At 47.9% G+C, this 16620-nt stretch overlaps 1 protein-coding gene across 3 annotated transcripts; it reads left to right on the top strand.

Annotated features, from left to right (window-relative positions):
- Window positions 1-137: 137 nt before the first annotated feature.
- Window positions 138-15973, top strand: SMARCD1 (SWI/SNF related, matrix associated, actin dependent regulator of chromatin, subfamily d, member 1). Of its 3 annotated transcripts, XM_030938384.1 has the most exons (13): window positions 138-707; window positions 1327-1514; window positions 1785-1827; window positions 1921-2043; window positions 2528-2650; window positions 3708-3824; window positions 5098-5199; window positions 5456-5617; window positions 5708-5805; window positions 9696-9831; window positions 12117-12239; window positions 13968-14069; window positions 14200-15973. In XM_030938384.1, exons 1-13 carry the CDS (start codon window positions 144-146, stop codon window positions 14251-14253), a joined length of 1935 nt encoding a protein of 644 aa, XP_030794244.1. In that variant the 5' UTR covers window positions 138-143; the 3' UTR covers window positions 14254-15973. The 3 variants fall into 3 exon arrangements, with proteins under 3 accessions (XP_030794244.1, XP_030794245.1, XP_030794246.1); XM_030938385.1 differs by lacking the exon at window positions 2528-2650; XM_030938386.1 differs by lacking the exon at window positions 12117-12239 and having other exon boundaries at window positions 14200-15911.
- The last annotated feature ends 647 nt before the right edge of the window (window positions 15974-16620 follow it).

The raw sequence follows: 16620 nt of genomic DNA, 5'->3' as shown, positions 1-16620 counted from the left end.
TGGTTGACCTTTGCCAAGTCGTTCACCTGTGAGTTCAGCTTTCCCATTTGGAAAATGGAATAAACTGTGTTTCGCTCCTCAGCCCGATAGTTATAGCAGTAAGAAAATGAAACGAAAAGTAATCAAAGCATTTTGGGAAGTTAATGCCATGCGCCAAGATGAAGCTATTACTCCAAGCACCTCTTCATCAGCGGGCTCGAGTCGGGGTTGAGACTGGGGCTAAGGCTGTGGTCCGTCCCCTTTTCCAGGTCCTTGTCTACCTCCCGTCGGCCTGGGGACGCCCGCTCACAGGACCTCTCTATCCCAGAGTTCTTCTCTATGGTTTTCCCTCCAGGACCGTGAAGGCGGGAGGGCGTGGCCAGCACGCCTTTTCCGCTAGTCGCTCCTCTCTAGGCGACAGTCTCGCTGCCCTGAGCCTCCCGTGCCGGCCAGCCGGCCGGGGGAACAGGCGGGCGCTCGGGGGGCGCTCGGGGGGCGGGGGGAGTTCCGGTTCCGGTTCTTTGTGCAGCTGCATCGGCGGCTCCGGGAAGATGGCGGCCCGGGCGGGTTTCCAGTCTGTGGCTCCGAGCGGCGGCGCCGGAGCCTCAGGAGGGGCGGGCGCGGCTGCTGCCCTGGGCCCGGGCGGAACTCCCGGGCCTCCCGTGCGAATGGGCCCGGCTCCGGGTCAAGGGCTGTACCGCTCCCCGATGCCCGGAGCGGCCTATCCGGTGAGTGGGGCAGGAGGAGGGACGCGCGGGCCGGGGGCGGGGCCGAGCGGGGACGTGGGAGTGACAGGGGTGGGGGGAGAAGTAGGAGGGACTCCCTTGGGAGGGGTTCGGGCTCTAGGTGGGGGTTGGGGGAGGCAGTGCGCAGGAAGAGAGGGGGAGACAGTTGGCCGTCCACACCTGCTCCTAGGGGCATTGTTTCCGTGGGGAGTCGGTAGAGAACCAGGGTGGGTGAAGTGGGTCCAGGGATACCTATACGAGGGCCGGAGTGCAGAGGGGCTTGAGCAGCTCCAGTGATCAGAGGAACACAGAACGTGTAGTTGACAAATTGAGGTCAGCTTCTAAAGAGATAGTAGCTAGCAGAGTAAATGTGGAACTAGCGATGTCCGATGTGTCCGATCCAAAATAGACCGATAATTTGAGTATAATCTGGCTCTCGCTTAGCTTTTGGACTCATATTTCTGTGGAGTCACTGCTGGAGCAGAGGGTTCTCGTCTCATTGTTCTCCATTCCATCCGTAAACCTTACTTCATTCAAAGAACTCAGGCGTTCCCTGCTTTTCTTTCTTAGTGGGGTTTAGCAGGTGAAACCATGACATCTCTGGGTCCTCTCCCCTCTGTAGAGACCAGGTATGTTGCCAGGCAGCCGAATGACACCTCAGGGACCTTCCATGGGACCCCCTGGCTATGGGGGGAACCCTTCAGTCCGACCTGGCCTGGCCCAGTCAGGGATGGATCAGTCCCGCAAGAGACCTGCCCCTCAGCAGATCCAGCAGGTCCAGCAGCAGGCTGTCCAAAATCGAAACCACAAGTAAGATGATCCTGGGGCAGAGGGAGGGAGGGAGGGAGCCTGGGAGTACACAGGTGGTGGGATTACCTGAACCAAGAAGTGGTGGTGCTGTGTCAGCAGATGGTGCTACAGGATGATTGAGAATGCTTGGTGGTGGTGGTGGTGGTAGTTCTTTGATTTGAGAGAAGCTTTGCAATCCCTTCACATTACTATAAATGGACATGCTGACAGCTTATTTTCACGTTCTGACTAGTTCTGTCCCAACCTGATAATAGTATCTATTCCCAACAGTGCAAAGAAAAAGAAGATGGCTGACAAAATTCTACCTCAAAGGGTGAGTCCAGGCTGTCTGTCTTCTGGAAAATGTAGTGAGTTTGAGTATAGAGATGAATCAGCCTAGATTTCAATTAATTTTTCTGTTCCTAAGATTCGTGAACTGGTACCAGAATCCCAGGCCTATATGGATCTCTTGGCTTTTGAAAGGAAACTGGACCAGACTATCATGAGGAAACGACTAGATATCCAAGAGGCCTTGAAACGTCCCATCAAGGTAACACAGGAAATTACTAAGCAGAGAGCCAAAGGAGAGGACCCAGGAACCTTCAGCAGGCTTAGGATGAGAAATCAAAGGCACAGCACAACTCTCCTTGGCATTTAAATTGCATCTCTCCCTTCCGCCTACAAACCGAGAATTACATTAGGAGGATAAGAACAGAATGGCAAAGGGGGAGGGGCTCTTGATGTCTCTTGCACTACAAATATACCCTTGTCCATGTTTTTGCTGTAACTGCTCTGCTACCTTGGGAACCTGCCACCTTGCATGACTTTGTCCACCTGGCATCCCACTGTATGCACTTGTACTTAGGCTGATGGCCAGTACTCCTCTTCTAAATGGAATCTTCATCCACCCACCCAAGGGACTGGGTAGACAGTAAGCCAGTCTGTTAGAAGTAATTTCGGGGTTTGGGGAGACTCTTGTCTTCAACATCAGACCACTGAAGCCCCACGATCAATCCTGTTTCTGCCTTCCTCAGCAAAAACGGAAGCTGCGAATTTTCATTTCTAACACTTTCAATCCGGCTAAGTCAGATGCCGAGGATGGGGAAGGGACGGTGGCTTCCTGGGAGCTTCGGGTAGAAGGACGGCTCCTGGAGGATGTGAGTTCAAGGTCCACAGTGGTTGGCGTCTAGGGTGGGAGCTGCTGGGAATGAACAGTGTTGTCTGGTCAGCAGGAAGCCTAACTGGTGCTCACAGCTCCTTTTGGGACCAGTAGGGAGAGGGACGCTGTTCCCTGCACTGAAAGACAATGGTCCTTTGTGTTTGCCCCCACACCTTTGATCCTCACTGGTGTCATATGGAGAACCTTATTGTCCTGGGTTCTGATTTGTGGTTTACCCTCCTCTTGGTGCTGCTGGCTATTGGATTTAGCCGTATCTGTAGATTATTTAGTTTTTGTTTTGTTTTGTTTTGTTTTTAGTCGAGTTTGCACTTAATTTGAGTGCAAATTTTTCCATGTTTCCTCTCTCAGTTCTTGTGGTATCTCCATCTTCTCAACTTTCATTGGAGGCACCCCATAGTTTAAGTAGGATAGATTTCTCTTGACAGGCTCTTTGTTGCTTCCTGGGGAGCATCAGCTGACAGGTGATAGCCCCCAAACTTCCCAACCCAGAAGCTCCTCGGGGAAGCTCACCTTTCTCTCATTCCCTTACATTCTCGTGCTCTATTTTTAGCTGCTCGCAGGCAAGCTAATTGGAATGCACTTTTGCAGGAGAACCAGGGCTCAGTGTCAGAGCCTCCTTCCCTATATAGGTCCGGTCCATCTGCTGGTGGTGTCATTCTGTCCAAATAAAGCTGTTTTTGTTCTGGCTGCTTATTGCCTGTGATTCATTTCCCCTCTAGAGTCAGACTTTTCTCTGCTCAAACTCGCTTAGTTATATGCAATGGTTTGCTTAACTTGCCTCATTTCCCTTGGGCAAATGAGGTGGGTAAAACAGTGACCCTGTATGTGTTCTAGGCTGCTTCTTCAGGGTTCTGTTGTTACCATGACTGGTTTAATACCTGCAGCTGCCTACTTTGCCTATCTCTCCTAAGAGATATTCAGAAAATATTTTTTGAGTTTTTTCTCATTGTGTTGGGGTTCCTTTTTCATAGGATTTTGTCTTGGGAAGTTTCTTCTGGCCTTTCGTAACGTGATTTTTCTTTTCTCTCCTCTAGTCAGCCTTGTCCAAATATGATGCCACTAAACAAAAGAGGAAGTTCTCTTCCTTTTTTAAGTCCTTGGTGATTGAACTGGACAAAGACCTGTATGGGCCAGACAACCATCTGGTAGAAGTGAGTAGTTCTGCCTTCTAGGTTTTGACTCTGATTGGAGGATGATGGACTTGGGAGCCATGTTTTAATGTCTAAGGAGAGGGGGAGGTATAAAGTGGTCACTCTAGGTGTACACAGTACCACTCCAGGTGTACAGTTTGCACGTTGACCTCTAGATGGCACTAGCATGTTTAGTTAGGACCAAGGGCTCTTGTAATCTAACTTGTCCCATCTTTTTAATGTTACTGTCCTGGTCACTGCCGCCTCTTTCAAGGGAAAGTCTACTGGTGGCCTCTTGTACGTGCCATGCCATCTCTGCGTCTTGCTTGTTAATAATGGTGAGATGTAGTTATCCATGCACCAATCATACTTTTTACTGGTAGCAGTTGCTGTAATTAGAGGGATTGACTGATAGGGTACTAGTACTTGCCAAAGTTACCATTATAGATCTGGGACTTCCTCTTGGTCTGTGCTCCATTTACATTTACATTCCAATTCAGCAAAAATCCTTTATTATGATGCCTGATTGCACACCATTTTGAAGCCCATGTTAGCAACAGTATTCTTTGGGATACAGGCAAAACCAGAATGACAGTCCAGCCAGCACTCCAAGTGAACTTAACCTGCTCCTTTCTTTGCCAGTGTAGCTGCAGCCCCTTAACCTCAACTACTAAGAGACATGGGAAGGTCTTTACCATCTAATAAGGGAAGTAAGTCATAGAATCAATAGAAACTTGTAAATATATTAATTTAATTTTATAGCAGTAGAGTATAGTGGCTAAGAATGTGGACTGTAGAATCAAACACACCAGAGCTCAAATGGTGGCTCTGCCACTTACTGGCTGTTTGACCTAGGCAAGTTACTCTATTCTGCTGAGCATTCGTTTTCTCACCTGTAAAATAAGTATAATTGTACCTATCTTGTATAGATGTTTGGGAAGTGAGATAATCCAGGCAAATGTCTTAGAATACTCTCACACATAGTTAAGTACTCAGTAAATGATAGCTATGTTATGTTACTGTTCACATGTGTATTATCCATTTTGTGGATAGAATTATCACCGGACATTCAGGTTTATTTAAATGCAGCCACAAACAGAATTAAAAGGTTGATCTACTTATACACAGACAGTAATCCCAGAGCCATATGCAGTTTTTTAAAATGCCTCATGCTATTGCTCTTCTCCAGTAGCCTCAGTAATCAAAGTTGAATATTCAGTCATTACAGAAGCTCTTCCCTCCCACCCCAGCTCTTCCTCTGGGAGAGCACCCCCTGACATCTTCCTCTCTGTAGTGGCACAGGACCGCCACTACCCAGGAGACCGATGGCTTTCAGGTGAAGCGGCCGGGAGACGTGAATGTACGGTGTACTGTCCTGCTGATGCTGGATTACCAGGTATTCTGTGGTGGTGTGAGGGGGTCCAGCTTTCACAGCCATATCCTGTCAGTGGGCTCACTTTAAAGGGTTTATGTCTAGTTGTGAATAATTTGCCACTTTGTCACACAGATAGAGTCTTAGTCATCTCTGAGTTCTTCCTAGAATTTTTCTGTCCCAGAAAAAGCACTACATTGTTGTTGAATAGCTTGAATGTATTGCTGCATATAGACCCAGCTAACTAGCTTCGTCCCCTATACCCTTTGGTTCCCTGCAGCCTCCCCAGTTTAAATTAGACCCCCGCCTAGCTCGGCTCTTGGGCATCCACACCCAGACTCGTCCAGTGATCATCCAAGCACTGTGGCAATATATTAAGACACATAAGCTCCAGGACCCTCATGAGCGGGAGTTTGTCATCTGTGACAAGTACCTGCAGCAGGTAAGTAATGGACCCATTCTTTTGCTAGAATCCATTAGAACACTAGCTACACTCAAAATGCTAACCTCGTGCTTCTCTCCTTTGCTATAGATCTTTGAGTCTCAGCGTATGAAGTTTTCAGAGATCCCTCAGCGGCTCCATGCCTTGCTTATGCCACCAGAACCTATCATCATTAATCATGTCATCAGGTAGGCCTGTGTGTGGGAGGCAGTGCTGTGCCGGAGCTGCCTTGTACCAGTTTGCACAAGCCAGTTGTCAAATTTTCAGGAATTTTGCAAACAGGTTGTTAAACACAGCTGTTACTTACAATTAAATTACATAAACTTATAATTAAATATATTAGACTAAAAGTGGGTAACATATACTCAAAATGTATTACTTCCTCATTATTTCATTTTATTGTATTTGTGCTCTTGAGGTTATTTTTGCCTGTTGTATACACCTGGTGGAAATACAATATAACGATGTGCTTATGTGTTATTGTGCATCTCTTCCCATGAACAGTAATGTAATGTTGGTAGCTTGAAATCAGAATTTTTTTGTTTTTTGAGGTGAAGTTTCATTCTTGTTACCTATGCTGGAATGCAATGGCGCAATCTTGGCTCACTGCAACCTCTGCTTACTGGGTTCAAGTGATTCTCCTGCCGCAGCCTCCCACATAGCTGGGATTACAGGCATGTGTCACCATGCCTGGCTAATTTTGTATTTTTAGTAGAGACGGGGTTTCTTCATGTTGGTCAGGCTGGTCTTGAATTCCTGACCTCGGGTGATCCGCCCGCCTTGGCCTCCCAAAGTGCTGGGATTACAGGCGTGAGCCGCCGTGCCCAGCCTTTTGTTTTTTGTTTTGTTTTGAGATGGAGTTTCACTCTTGTTGCCCAGGCTGGTGTGCAGTGTCATGATCTTGGCTCACTGAAACCTCCACCTCCCGAGTTCAAGCGATTCTCCTACCCCAGCCTCCCATGTAGCTGGGATTACAGACACCTGCCACCATGCCCACCTAATTTTTTTATATTTTTAGTAGTGACAGGATTTCACCATGTTTGCCAGGCTGATGTCAAACTCCTGACCTCAGGTGATCCGCCCGCCTTGGCCTCCCAAAGTGCTGAGATTACAGGTGTCAGCCACTGCGCCCGGCCGAAATCAGATTATTTAAAGCCCAAAGATCAGCAAATGCCACATATCTGGGCACTTCCTCCTGCTCTCCTTTGGAAGATCAGTTGTTAAACATTTACCAGCTCTTCACTGATGGAAGAGCTCAGTGGCCATCTTTTCTCTGGATGGTACAGCATTCTATTCTGAGCCTCCAATTCCATTACTTCTATTCACTTTTTTGTTTAGAAGACGGAGAGCAAGGCATCTCTAGGCAGATAGGAAGTGAAGAAAAGTTCCTTCTCAAAGAAGCATGTATCTGTAGTTGGATATAGTCTCTTTGCCTTTCTTCCTTTATTCCATATTAATTCCAGTAAGGACTTTTTTTTCTTTTCTTTTCTTTTCTTTTTTTTTCTTTTCTTTTCTTTTTTTTTTTTTTTTTTTTTTTTTTGAGACAGAATCTCGCTCTGTCGCCAGGCTGGAGTGCAGCGGCGCAATCTTGGCTCACTGCAACCTCTACCTCCTGGGTTCAAGCGATTCTCCTGCCTCAGCCTCCTGAGTAGCTGGGATTACAGCATGCCAGTACACCCAGCTGATTTTTTATATTTTAGTAGAGATGGCGTTTCACAATGTTGGCCAGGATGGTCTCGATCTCCTAACCCCGTGATCCACCCGCCTCAGCTTCCCAAAGTGCTGGGATTACAGGCATGAGCCACCACGCCTGGTGGGCTTTTTTTTCTTTTGACCCTGAACCTACAAGATGACAGAGAGGGAGGGGGAAAAAAAGAAGAAAGATAAGACCCTGAACCATGACTTACGCAGTAGTAACTCCTCGACCTATAAATTAGGTCAGTAGAAGTTGGTCTGTCCTGTATTCCTATGCTTAAAGTTAGACCACTTTTAATTTTGTGTTTGACTTTATTTTTGGGGTCAATTTTAGTTTAAAAGGGAGAAAGCCAGGCACAGTGGCACGTTCCTGTAGACCCAGCTACTCCAGAGGCTGAGGTGGGTAGATATTTGAGTCCTGGAGTTCGAGTCTGGCCTGGGCAACATAGCAAAATCCTGTCTCTGAAACAATGAAAAAAGGTTTGTTTGGTCAGGTGCAGTGGCTCACGTCTGTAATCCCAGCACTTCAGGAGGCCAAGGCGGGCGGATCACAAGGTCAGGAGTTCAAGACCAGACTGGCCAATATGGTAAAACCTCATCTCTACTAAAAATACAAAAATTAGATGGGTGTGGTGGTAGGCACCTGTAGTCCCAGCTACTTGGGAGGCTGAGGAAGGAGAATCGATTGAACCTGGGAGGCAGAGGTTGCAGTGAGCCGAGATTGCGCCACTGCACTCCAGCCTGGGCAACAGAGCGAGACTCCATCTTTGAAAAAAAAAAAAAAAAAAAAAAGCTTTGTTTGTTTAAACATATATAGAGTCTCGCTCTGCCAGACTGGAATGCAGTGGCGTGATCTTCACTTACTGTAACCACTGCCTCCCAGGTTCAAGCAATTCTTGTGCCTCAGCCTCCCAAGTAGTTGTAATTACAGGCATGCGCCACTTTTTGTATTTTTAGTAGAGATGGAGTTTCACCATGTTGGCCACACTGGTGTTGAATTCCTGGCCTTGAGTGATCTGCCCATGTTGGCCTCCCAGAATGCTGGGATTACAGACGTGAGCCACCACACTTGGCCAAAAAAGTTTTTAAAATTATTATTATTATTATTATTATTATTATTTGAGACAGAGTCTCTCTCTGTTGCCCAGGCTGGAATGCAGTGGTGTAATCATGGCTCACTGCATCCTCGACCTCCTGGGCTCAAGTGATCCTCTCACTTCAGCCTCCTGAGTAGCTGGGCTCACAGACATGTGCCACCTAGCCCAGGAATTATTTTGAAATTTTTTGTAGAACCTGGGGTCTTACTGTGTAGTATAGGCTGGTCTCAAACTCGTGGGCTCAAGCAGTCCTCTTACTTCAGCCTCCCAAAGTGTTAGGATTATAGGCATGAGCCACCATGGCTCGCCAAATTTTTTTTTTTTTTTTTTTTTTTTTGAGACTGAGTCTTGCTCTGTTGCCCGGGCTGGAGTGCAGTGGCCGGATCTCAGCTCACTGCAAGCTCCGCCTCCCGGGTTTTACGCCATTCTCCTGCCTCAGCCTCCGGAGTAGCTGGGACCACAGGCGCCCGCCACCTCGCCCGGCTAGGTTTTTTTTTTTTTTGTATTTTTAGTAGAGACGGGGTTTCACCGTGTTAGCCAGGATGGTCTCGATCTCCTGACCTCGTGATCCGCCCGTCTCGGCCTCCCAAAGTGCTGGGATTACAGGCTTGAGCCACCGCGCCCGGCCTTTTTTTTTTTTTTTTTTTTTTTTGAGACCGTCTCACTCTGTCACCCAGGCTGAAGTGTAGTGGCATGAACTTGGCTCACTATAACCTCTGCCTCCCAGGTTCAAGAGATTCTCCTGCCTCAGCTTCCCCAGTAGCTGGGATTACAGGCATGAGCTACCACGTCTGGCTAATTTTTAGTAAAAATGGGGTTCACCATGTTCCTGACCTCAGGTGATCGCCCACCTTGGCCTCCCAAAGTGCTGGGATTACAGGCATGAGCCACCATGCCTGGCTGCCAAAAAGTTTTTTTAAAGGGAGAAAGATATATAGGAGACTAGCAGTGATTACCTCTGGAGAGGAAGGAACTGCTTTTCACAGGATACCTTTTGTACTGCCTGAATTTTTACCATTGACTTTTTAAATAAATCAACTTTATTGAAGTATAATTTATATATAACAGATTATACCAATTGAAAGTGTAGTTTGAAGATTTTTACCAGATCTGTACACCATGTAGCTGCCACAATAACGTATAGAACATTTCTGTCACACCCAAAAGTTCTTGGGCCCTTTTGCAATTAGCCCCTTTTCTCTTCATCCTGGGTCATCTTTTTGACCCTGTGTAATTAGATCTTAGGGGACAAGCTCTTTACCAGGCCTCTTTGGTTTCCTGTCCAGTGTTGACCCGAATGATCAGAAAAAGACAGCTTGTTATGACATTGATGTAGAAGTGGATGACACCTTGAAGACCCAGATGAATTCTTTTCTGCTGTCCACTGCCAGCCAACAGGAGATTGCTACTCTAGACAACAAGGTAGGGGTCTGTGCCCTGGATGGTTGGGTCCCACCAGCCCCTATCACAGCTTCAAGGCCTCCTTTTGATTCTTAGTGTTCATTCAAAATATGGCGACACCCAGTATATGTCAGGTACTGTGCTTGGTGCCGGTTTGAGCCAGACTCAAATGAATTCTGGTTGTGGGGATACTCTCAATAGCGCTGAGCCTCGGTTTCTGATTTGTGGAATAGAGACCATGGTACCTTTTTTTTTTTTTTTCTTTTTTCTTTTCAGGAGTCTCACTCTCTCGCCCAGGCTGGAGTGCAGTGGTGCAATCCTGCCTCACGGCAACCTCCACTTCTGGGTTCAAGCGATTCTCCTGCCTCAGCCTCCCAAGTAGCTGGGATTACAGGCACCCACCTTCACACATGGCTAATTTTTGTATTTTTAGTAGAGACAGGGTTTTGCCATGTTGGCCAGGCTGGTCTCCAACTCCTGACCTCAAGTCATCTGCCTGCCTTGGCCTCCCAAAGTATTGGGAATTACAGGCGTGAGCCACCATGCACAGCCCATAGTACCTATTTTAATCAGGTTATTTTAATCAGGTTGCTATGACAATTAAATGAGGGAGTGTATGTAAAGACTTGAGTCTGTATCTGGCACAAAAAAACAACAAATGGTAACTTCTGCTACTATTATTGTTATCTGGATTGTTATTATTAGGCACAGTCCTTGCAAATAAAGCCAAAAGTGCTTTGGGAACACGAAGGAAAAAGGGAGGCTTTGCCGGAAGAGTTGATGCCCCAACTAAATCTTTCTTTCTTTTTTTTTTTTTTTTTTTTGAGATGGAGTCTTGCTCTGTCGCTCAGGCTGGAGTGCGACAGATCTTGGCTCACTGCAACCTCCGTCTCCTGGGTTCAAGCGATTCTCCTGTCTCAGCCTCCTGAGTAGCTGGGACTACAGGTGCCCGCCACCACGCCCGGCTAATTTTTGCATTTTTAGTAGAGATGGGGTTTCACCATATTAGTCAGACTGGTCTTGAACTCCTGACCTCAGGTGATCCACCTGCTTCGGCCTCCCAAAGTGCTGGTATCACAGCTGTGAGCCACCGCGCCCAGCCCTAATGAAATCTTGAAGGACAAAGTAGGTGTTAATGAAAGGGCAAAAAGGATAGTGGTGCTGGGGGTATAGGAGGCAGAAGACATTCCAGAAAGAGGGAATGGGGCATGTAAAGGTCCAGAGAGGAGAGAGAGCCTGGTGTCTTAAAGAAGTACCAGCCATTCAGTGTGCTAGATACAGCATAGAGTGCCGGGGATGGGACGTTTTGGGAAGGAAAGCTAGATAGGGAGCCAGATGCCTAATCATGAAGAAACTTTGATTCAGGGAAGACTGGTTTATGTTTCATCCTGAAGACTGTGTTGAGAGATCATTACCAGTGGAGGGACTGATGCTATTTGTATGTAGAATGATCACTTGCAGGAAGGTGGAGAATAATTTGTCAGAGGGCAGGGCTGGAGGCAGGAAGCCCAGTTAGGAGGCTGGTGCAGTAATCCATGTGAGACGTGTCGAGGCCCTACATTTACAGTCCCGATAGTCAGGGTGGAGATAAGTAGATAGATTTGAGAGGTGTCAAAGTGGAATTGAAGGAATTTGGCCGCTGTTGGGATTAGAGTGAGGGGTGAATGAGAAGGAAATGTTATGATGCCTCCCAGGTCTCTAGCTTGGGTGGATAGTAGTATTTACTATGACTGGGAAGAGGGGAGGAGGAGGTATTGGAGAAAGGGTAGTGAATTTAATTTTGGAGATGTCAAGTTTAAGCAGTTGGATTGGTTGGAGTATAGAAAATAGACTCTGGGCTGCAGACTGGGGACTCATTACCCTGTCAGTGATAGTGGAAGACATACAAGTCAAAGAAATTGCCAGAAGGATTATGTAGAATGAGAAAAGAGTTGAGAACAAAACCCAGAGATGAGAGCTTATGAGACAGCCCCATATGCCAGTCCTTTTCTTCCTGAGAACACTTTTGGACCCATTTGGGCTGTGGAGTAAGTATTCATCATGTAGCTTTGCCCATAGTGGGCACTGAGGAGACCAAAAGGAAAACTTTCCTCACATGGGGTGTACAGAGAGACACAAACAAGGGCAAATTACCTGCTGAAAGAATGCCAAGGGTCAGAGCAGTTGGAACTCTATATGATGGTACCAGCTGTGGGCAGCACTGTGACTAGGTTGGGAGTGGCATGTGGAGTTGTCAGGCACCACCTGCCATTTAACTTCTTATTTTTCTAGTTTGAAAATGGTATGGGCTTCGTTCTTCCTTTCAGATCCATGAGACAATAGAAACCATCAACCAGCTGAAGACTCAGCGGGAGTTCATGCTGAGCTTTGCCAGAGACCCTCAGGGTTTCATCAATGACTGGCTTCAGTCCCAGTGCAGGGACCTCAAGGTAAAGAACCTAGGAGAGGTCTGAAGGGACTTAGGTCAGTGAGGCACACACCTGCTTTATTTATGTAGCAGCTGGTAGAAGACCCAGAGGAAGGAGTGAGGGGCCAGATTTTTCTTTAGCATGTTCCAGGGTCCATTTTGCAATTAAGCAGGGAAATGGGGGGAAGACCCATCACGTGTTGATTTAGTACTTACTTTGTCTGTCACTGTGCTTCATCTTGTCAGGGACACAGAGTGGAAGACCTTATCTCTGCTTTCAAAGCAGCCTACGTTCTGTCTGAAGAAACTAGGCTAGTATAGCCGGGCACGGTGACTCACACCTATAATCCCAGCACTTTGGGAGGCTGAGGCCGACAGAACGCTTGAAGTCAGGAGTTTGAGACCAGCCTGGCCAACATGGTGAAACCCCGTCTCCACTAAAAATACAAAAATTTAGCCGGGCGTGGTGATGTGCACCTGTAATCCCAGCTACTTGGGAGGCTGAGGCAGGAGAATCACTTGAACCCAGGAAGCAGAGGTTGCAGTGAGCCAAGATCGTGCCGCTGCACTCCAGCCTGGGTGACAGAGCAAGAATCTGTCTCAAAAAAAAGGAAACTAGGCTAGTGTGATACAAAGTAGTAAACCATATAAGACATTATCAGGCCAGGCGTGGTGGCTCACGCCTGTAATCCCAGGACTTTGGGAGGCTGAGGAGGGCAGATCACCTGAGGTCAGGAGTTTGAGACTAGCCTGGCCAACACAGTGAAACCCCATCTCTACTAAAATACAAAAATCAGCCAGACATGGTGGCGGGTGCCTATAATCCCAGTTACCCAGGAGGCTGAGGCAGGAGAATCGCTTGAACCCGGGAGACAGAGGCTGCAGTGAGCCGAGATCACGCCACTGCACTCCAGCCTGGCTGACAGAGTAAGCCTCCATCTCAAAAAAAAAAAGACATTATCAGACCAGGATCAATAAGGTAATTCAGAGAAGGGAGGTCAGTGAAACTAGAATCTCTGGGGAAGGCTTCATGGAAAATTTGGGATTTGAAGACATTTCTCAGAAAGGGGAGCACAGTAAGCTCAGTCTAGTAGATAGGAATGGGCACAGAGTATGAACCCATCAGTTCTCACCCCTCCTGTGCTGACTGTGACTAGTTAGAGAGGCTGAGCAGAGGAGCAAGGGAAAAGGGATGCCAGGAAAGATCCCTGAACAAGGCAATGACTTGTTGATTGCAGAGGTGACTGGGTGTTTTATCAGTTTGCTGAGGCTGCTGTAGCAAACTACCACAAACTACCACAAACTGGGCAGTTTTAAACAACAGGTTTGTCTCTCAGTTGTGGAGGCTGGAAGTCCAAAATTAGTGTGGGCAGTGCTGCTTCCTTCCGTGAGCTGGGAGGGAGACTCTGTTCTGTGCATCTCAGCTTCTGGTACCGCAGGTGTTCCTTGGCTTGTAGGTAGTGGTCTCTGTGTGACTTAACGTCGTCTTCCTTCTGTACGTGTCTGTCTCCGTGTCCAAATTTCCCCTCTTTATAAGGGAACCTACCAGTCATATTAGGGGGTACCCTAGTGACCTCATCTTAACTTGATCATCTGCAGAGACCCTATTTCCAAATAAGGTCACATTCACAGGTACTAGGGGGTTAGACTTCAACATTTTGGTGGAGGATACAATTTACCCAGTAATGGGTGTGAAGGAAGGAAACAAGCCTTTTCTCCTCTCTCTTCCCCCTCCCTGCATCTCCCTCAGACAATGACTGATGTGGTGGGTAACCCAGAGGAGGAGCGCCGAGCTGAGTTCTACTTCCAGCCCTGGGCTCAGGAGGCTGTGTGCCGATACTTCTACTCTAAGGTAAGTACATGGGGTGCACGGGGAAATTGATAAAAGGTACAGGGTTTTCACCCCTGGTAGGGGTCAGTGGTGTTAGATACAAACTTCTGGTTTGTCTCATCTTCTACTCCCTTCACTATTTTCTCCTTAGGTGCAGCAGAGACGACAAGAATTAGAGCAAGCCCTGGGAATCCGGAATACATAGGGCGTCTCCCACAGCCCTGATTCGGCTGCACCAATTCTCGATTTGGGCCCTGTGCTGCCTGCCTCATAGCACCTGCCTTGGTCTTGCTTGGGGCGTTCCAGGGGATGCTGTTGGTTCAAGGACAACACCAGAATGAAGAGGGTCTCACATTTCTGTCTCATGACACCTGTTACCCTCTTCTTTCACCCCATCCCTTCCCACTCCCAGCTTCCCTTTGACCCACAAAGTTCCCATGTGCCTCTGCCCTCCCCTGGTCTACATAGGACCTCTAGATAGTGTTAGAGAGAGAACCTGTAGTGGTAATGAATGCTTGGAATGGATTGGGCCTAAGGCCAGGTGGTCTTTAAGGGGACCAGCTACACTGATCCTGCCCTTCAGAGACCCAGGAGTTGGGAGCTTTAGCTCCTTCTCCAAGACTCAGGCCTGGGGGCACTCTATAAGCTAGTTGATCTTGGCTCTCCTGATAACAGAATCCAATTTCCTTCCTTCCCTCCACAGGTTTGGAACAAACTCTCCCTTCACATGTTGCCCCATAGCACTAAAGAAACTCTGGTTCTTGTGCTCCACTGAGCACCAGGTCAGTCCCCAGCCCTCTGGGTTGGCCTGCTCTCTCAGTGCTTCTCTCACTCCTTAGTGGGTCCACATCAGTATTGGAGTTTGTTCTTTAACTGTTGCTCTCTCCTAGACACTCCCTGTGGCTGCCCTTTGTAATTCCCTCAGATCTGCCCTAACCCCGGGCATTTGGGTGGGGAAATCTTGCCTTTCCCTTTCAGAGCCCCAGGGATCTCATCTGGGGAACTGTCATTGCCAGCAGAGGCTGTTCCTTCCTGCTGTTGTTTGGAGATGTGATTCATTCACTCCACCCTGCCTCCCCATCCCTTAATGGAGAAACAGGCCTAAAACCAAACGGGTAAAAAGCCCTGGGCCATCCCTGTCTTCCTGTCCCTTGTCTGCCCAGTTGACACCTACTGGTGACTTCTAGGGCACTGAGGAGTGAAAGCGCCTAGGGCTGGAGAATAGCGCTGAGTTGGGTTTGTGACTCTTCCCTCTCCCTGCCTCACAGGATTGTGACTCCCCAGCCCCTGCCCTCAAAGCTTCAGACCCCTCAGGTAGCAGCAGGACCTTGTGATCTTGGCCCCTTGGAACTGAGATGGTTTTTCCATCTTTCCAGGAGAGCCTCACATTCTTCTTCCAGGTTGTATTACCCCCGAGTTAGCATATCCCAGGCTCGCAGACTCAACACAGCAAGGGTGGGAGACAGCTGGGCACAGAGGGGGAATTCCGTTCAGCATGGGCTCTAAACCCACAGAACTGACAAAGCCCCTGCTTCCCCACCCCCTCCTCAGGCTCCTGCGAGCGCACCCCCACCCTCAAATCCCTGCCTGTTCTACACTGGGGACAGCAGAGTTTTCTCCCCATCTTCCCCTTCCTGCCATTTTCCCTCCCTTGAAAGGTTGACACTGGACAACCTTGGGGCAGCTGAGCCCTGGCCCGCCTCCTGGCTGGAACCATGAGAAGGAAGCTCAGTACTTCCCATAGTGTCCCTGTTGATAACTGTTTTTATTAACTGAATTATGTTTTTTTCATGGACCAAAATTTTTTTTGTACTGTCCCCTTATTGATGTTACCCAGTTTTAATAAAAGAATCCTCTGAAGGATGGGTCCTCTTACCTACCGTGAGAGAGCTCTTCCCTGAGCTCTTCTTCCTTCAATACCATTAGCCATGCTCGTAGTGTTTGTTCATTTTATTTGACAAGTATTTATTGAGCACCTGCTATGTGCTAGTTGTGATGCTAAACATAGGAGATAAAGTGGAAAATGAGATTTCTACTTTTGTGGACCTCAGGGTCTTACCTTAAGAGATTGCTGTCTGCCCCAGTGGTCCAAGCAGGCTAGTTGCTGGTTGGGATTATTGGGTTTCACCACTGGATCTTAAGAGCCCTTTCCCGACTTTCCTTGTTAGGCAGGTACTAACAGGTCGGTGGCAGTCATCTTCCTCCTTGTCCATCTGAGCTCCCCAGAGCACCTGTTGGCTGGAGTGAGCCATAGATGCCCGTGATCCCCTTACATTTGACAAACCTAAGCCTTTGGAGGAGTTTCACTTCTTCCCCCGGGGCTTCTGTCTAGATGTGGGCAGGAACTGGACGACCAAAGACATTTTTGCTTTTTGTGCCTGCTACTCTAATGTTTAAGGTTCCACTTTCATGGTTCAAGTAAGAGTTCAGTTTTTATGTTTTGAGACGGAGTTTTGCTCTTGTTGCCCAGGCTGGAGTGCAATGGCGCGTTCTTGGCTCACTGCAACCTCCGCCTCCCAGGTTCAAGTGATTCTTCTGCCTCAGCTTCCCAAGTAGCTGGGATTACAGGCAC

Source organism: Rhinopithecus roxellana, chromosome 10 (assembly GCF_007565055.1).
Source record: "Rhinopithecus roxellana isolate Shanxi Qingling chromosome 10, ASM756505v1, whole genome shotgun sequence".
Lineage (NCBI taxonomy): Eukaryota > Metazoa > Chordata > Mammalia > Primates > Cercopithecidae > Rhinopithecus > Rhinopithecus roxellana.
Note: the sequence above shows the minus strand (reverse complement) of the source record. Positions and strands in the feature narration are given on the sequence as shown.

Coding starts and splice junctions, on each gene's coding strand:
- SMARCD1 (XM_030938384.1), top strand. CDS start 144: ATGCCATGCGCCAAGATGAAGCTATTACTCCAAGCACCTCTTCATCAG. Junction 708..1,326: donor TGCCCGGAGCGGCCTATCCG/GTGAGTGGGGCA, acceptor TCCCCTCTGTAG/AGACCAGGTATGTTGCCAGG. Junction 5,200..5,455: donor TGCTGATGCTGGATTACCAG/GTATTCTGTGGT, acceptor GGTTCCCTGCAG/CCTCCCCAGTTTAAATTAGA.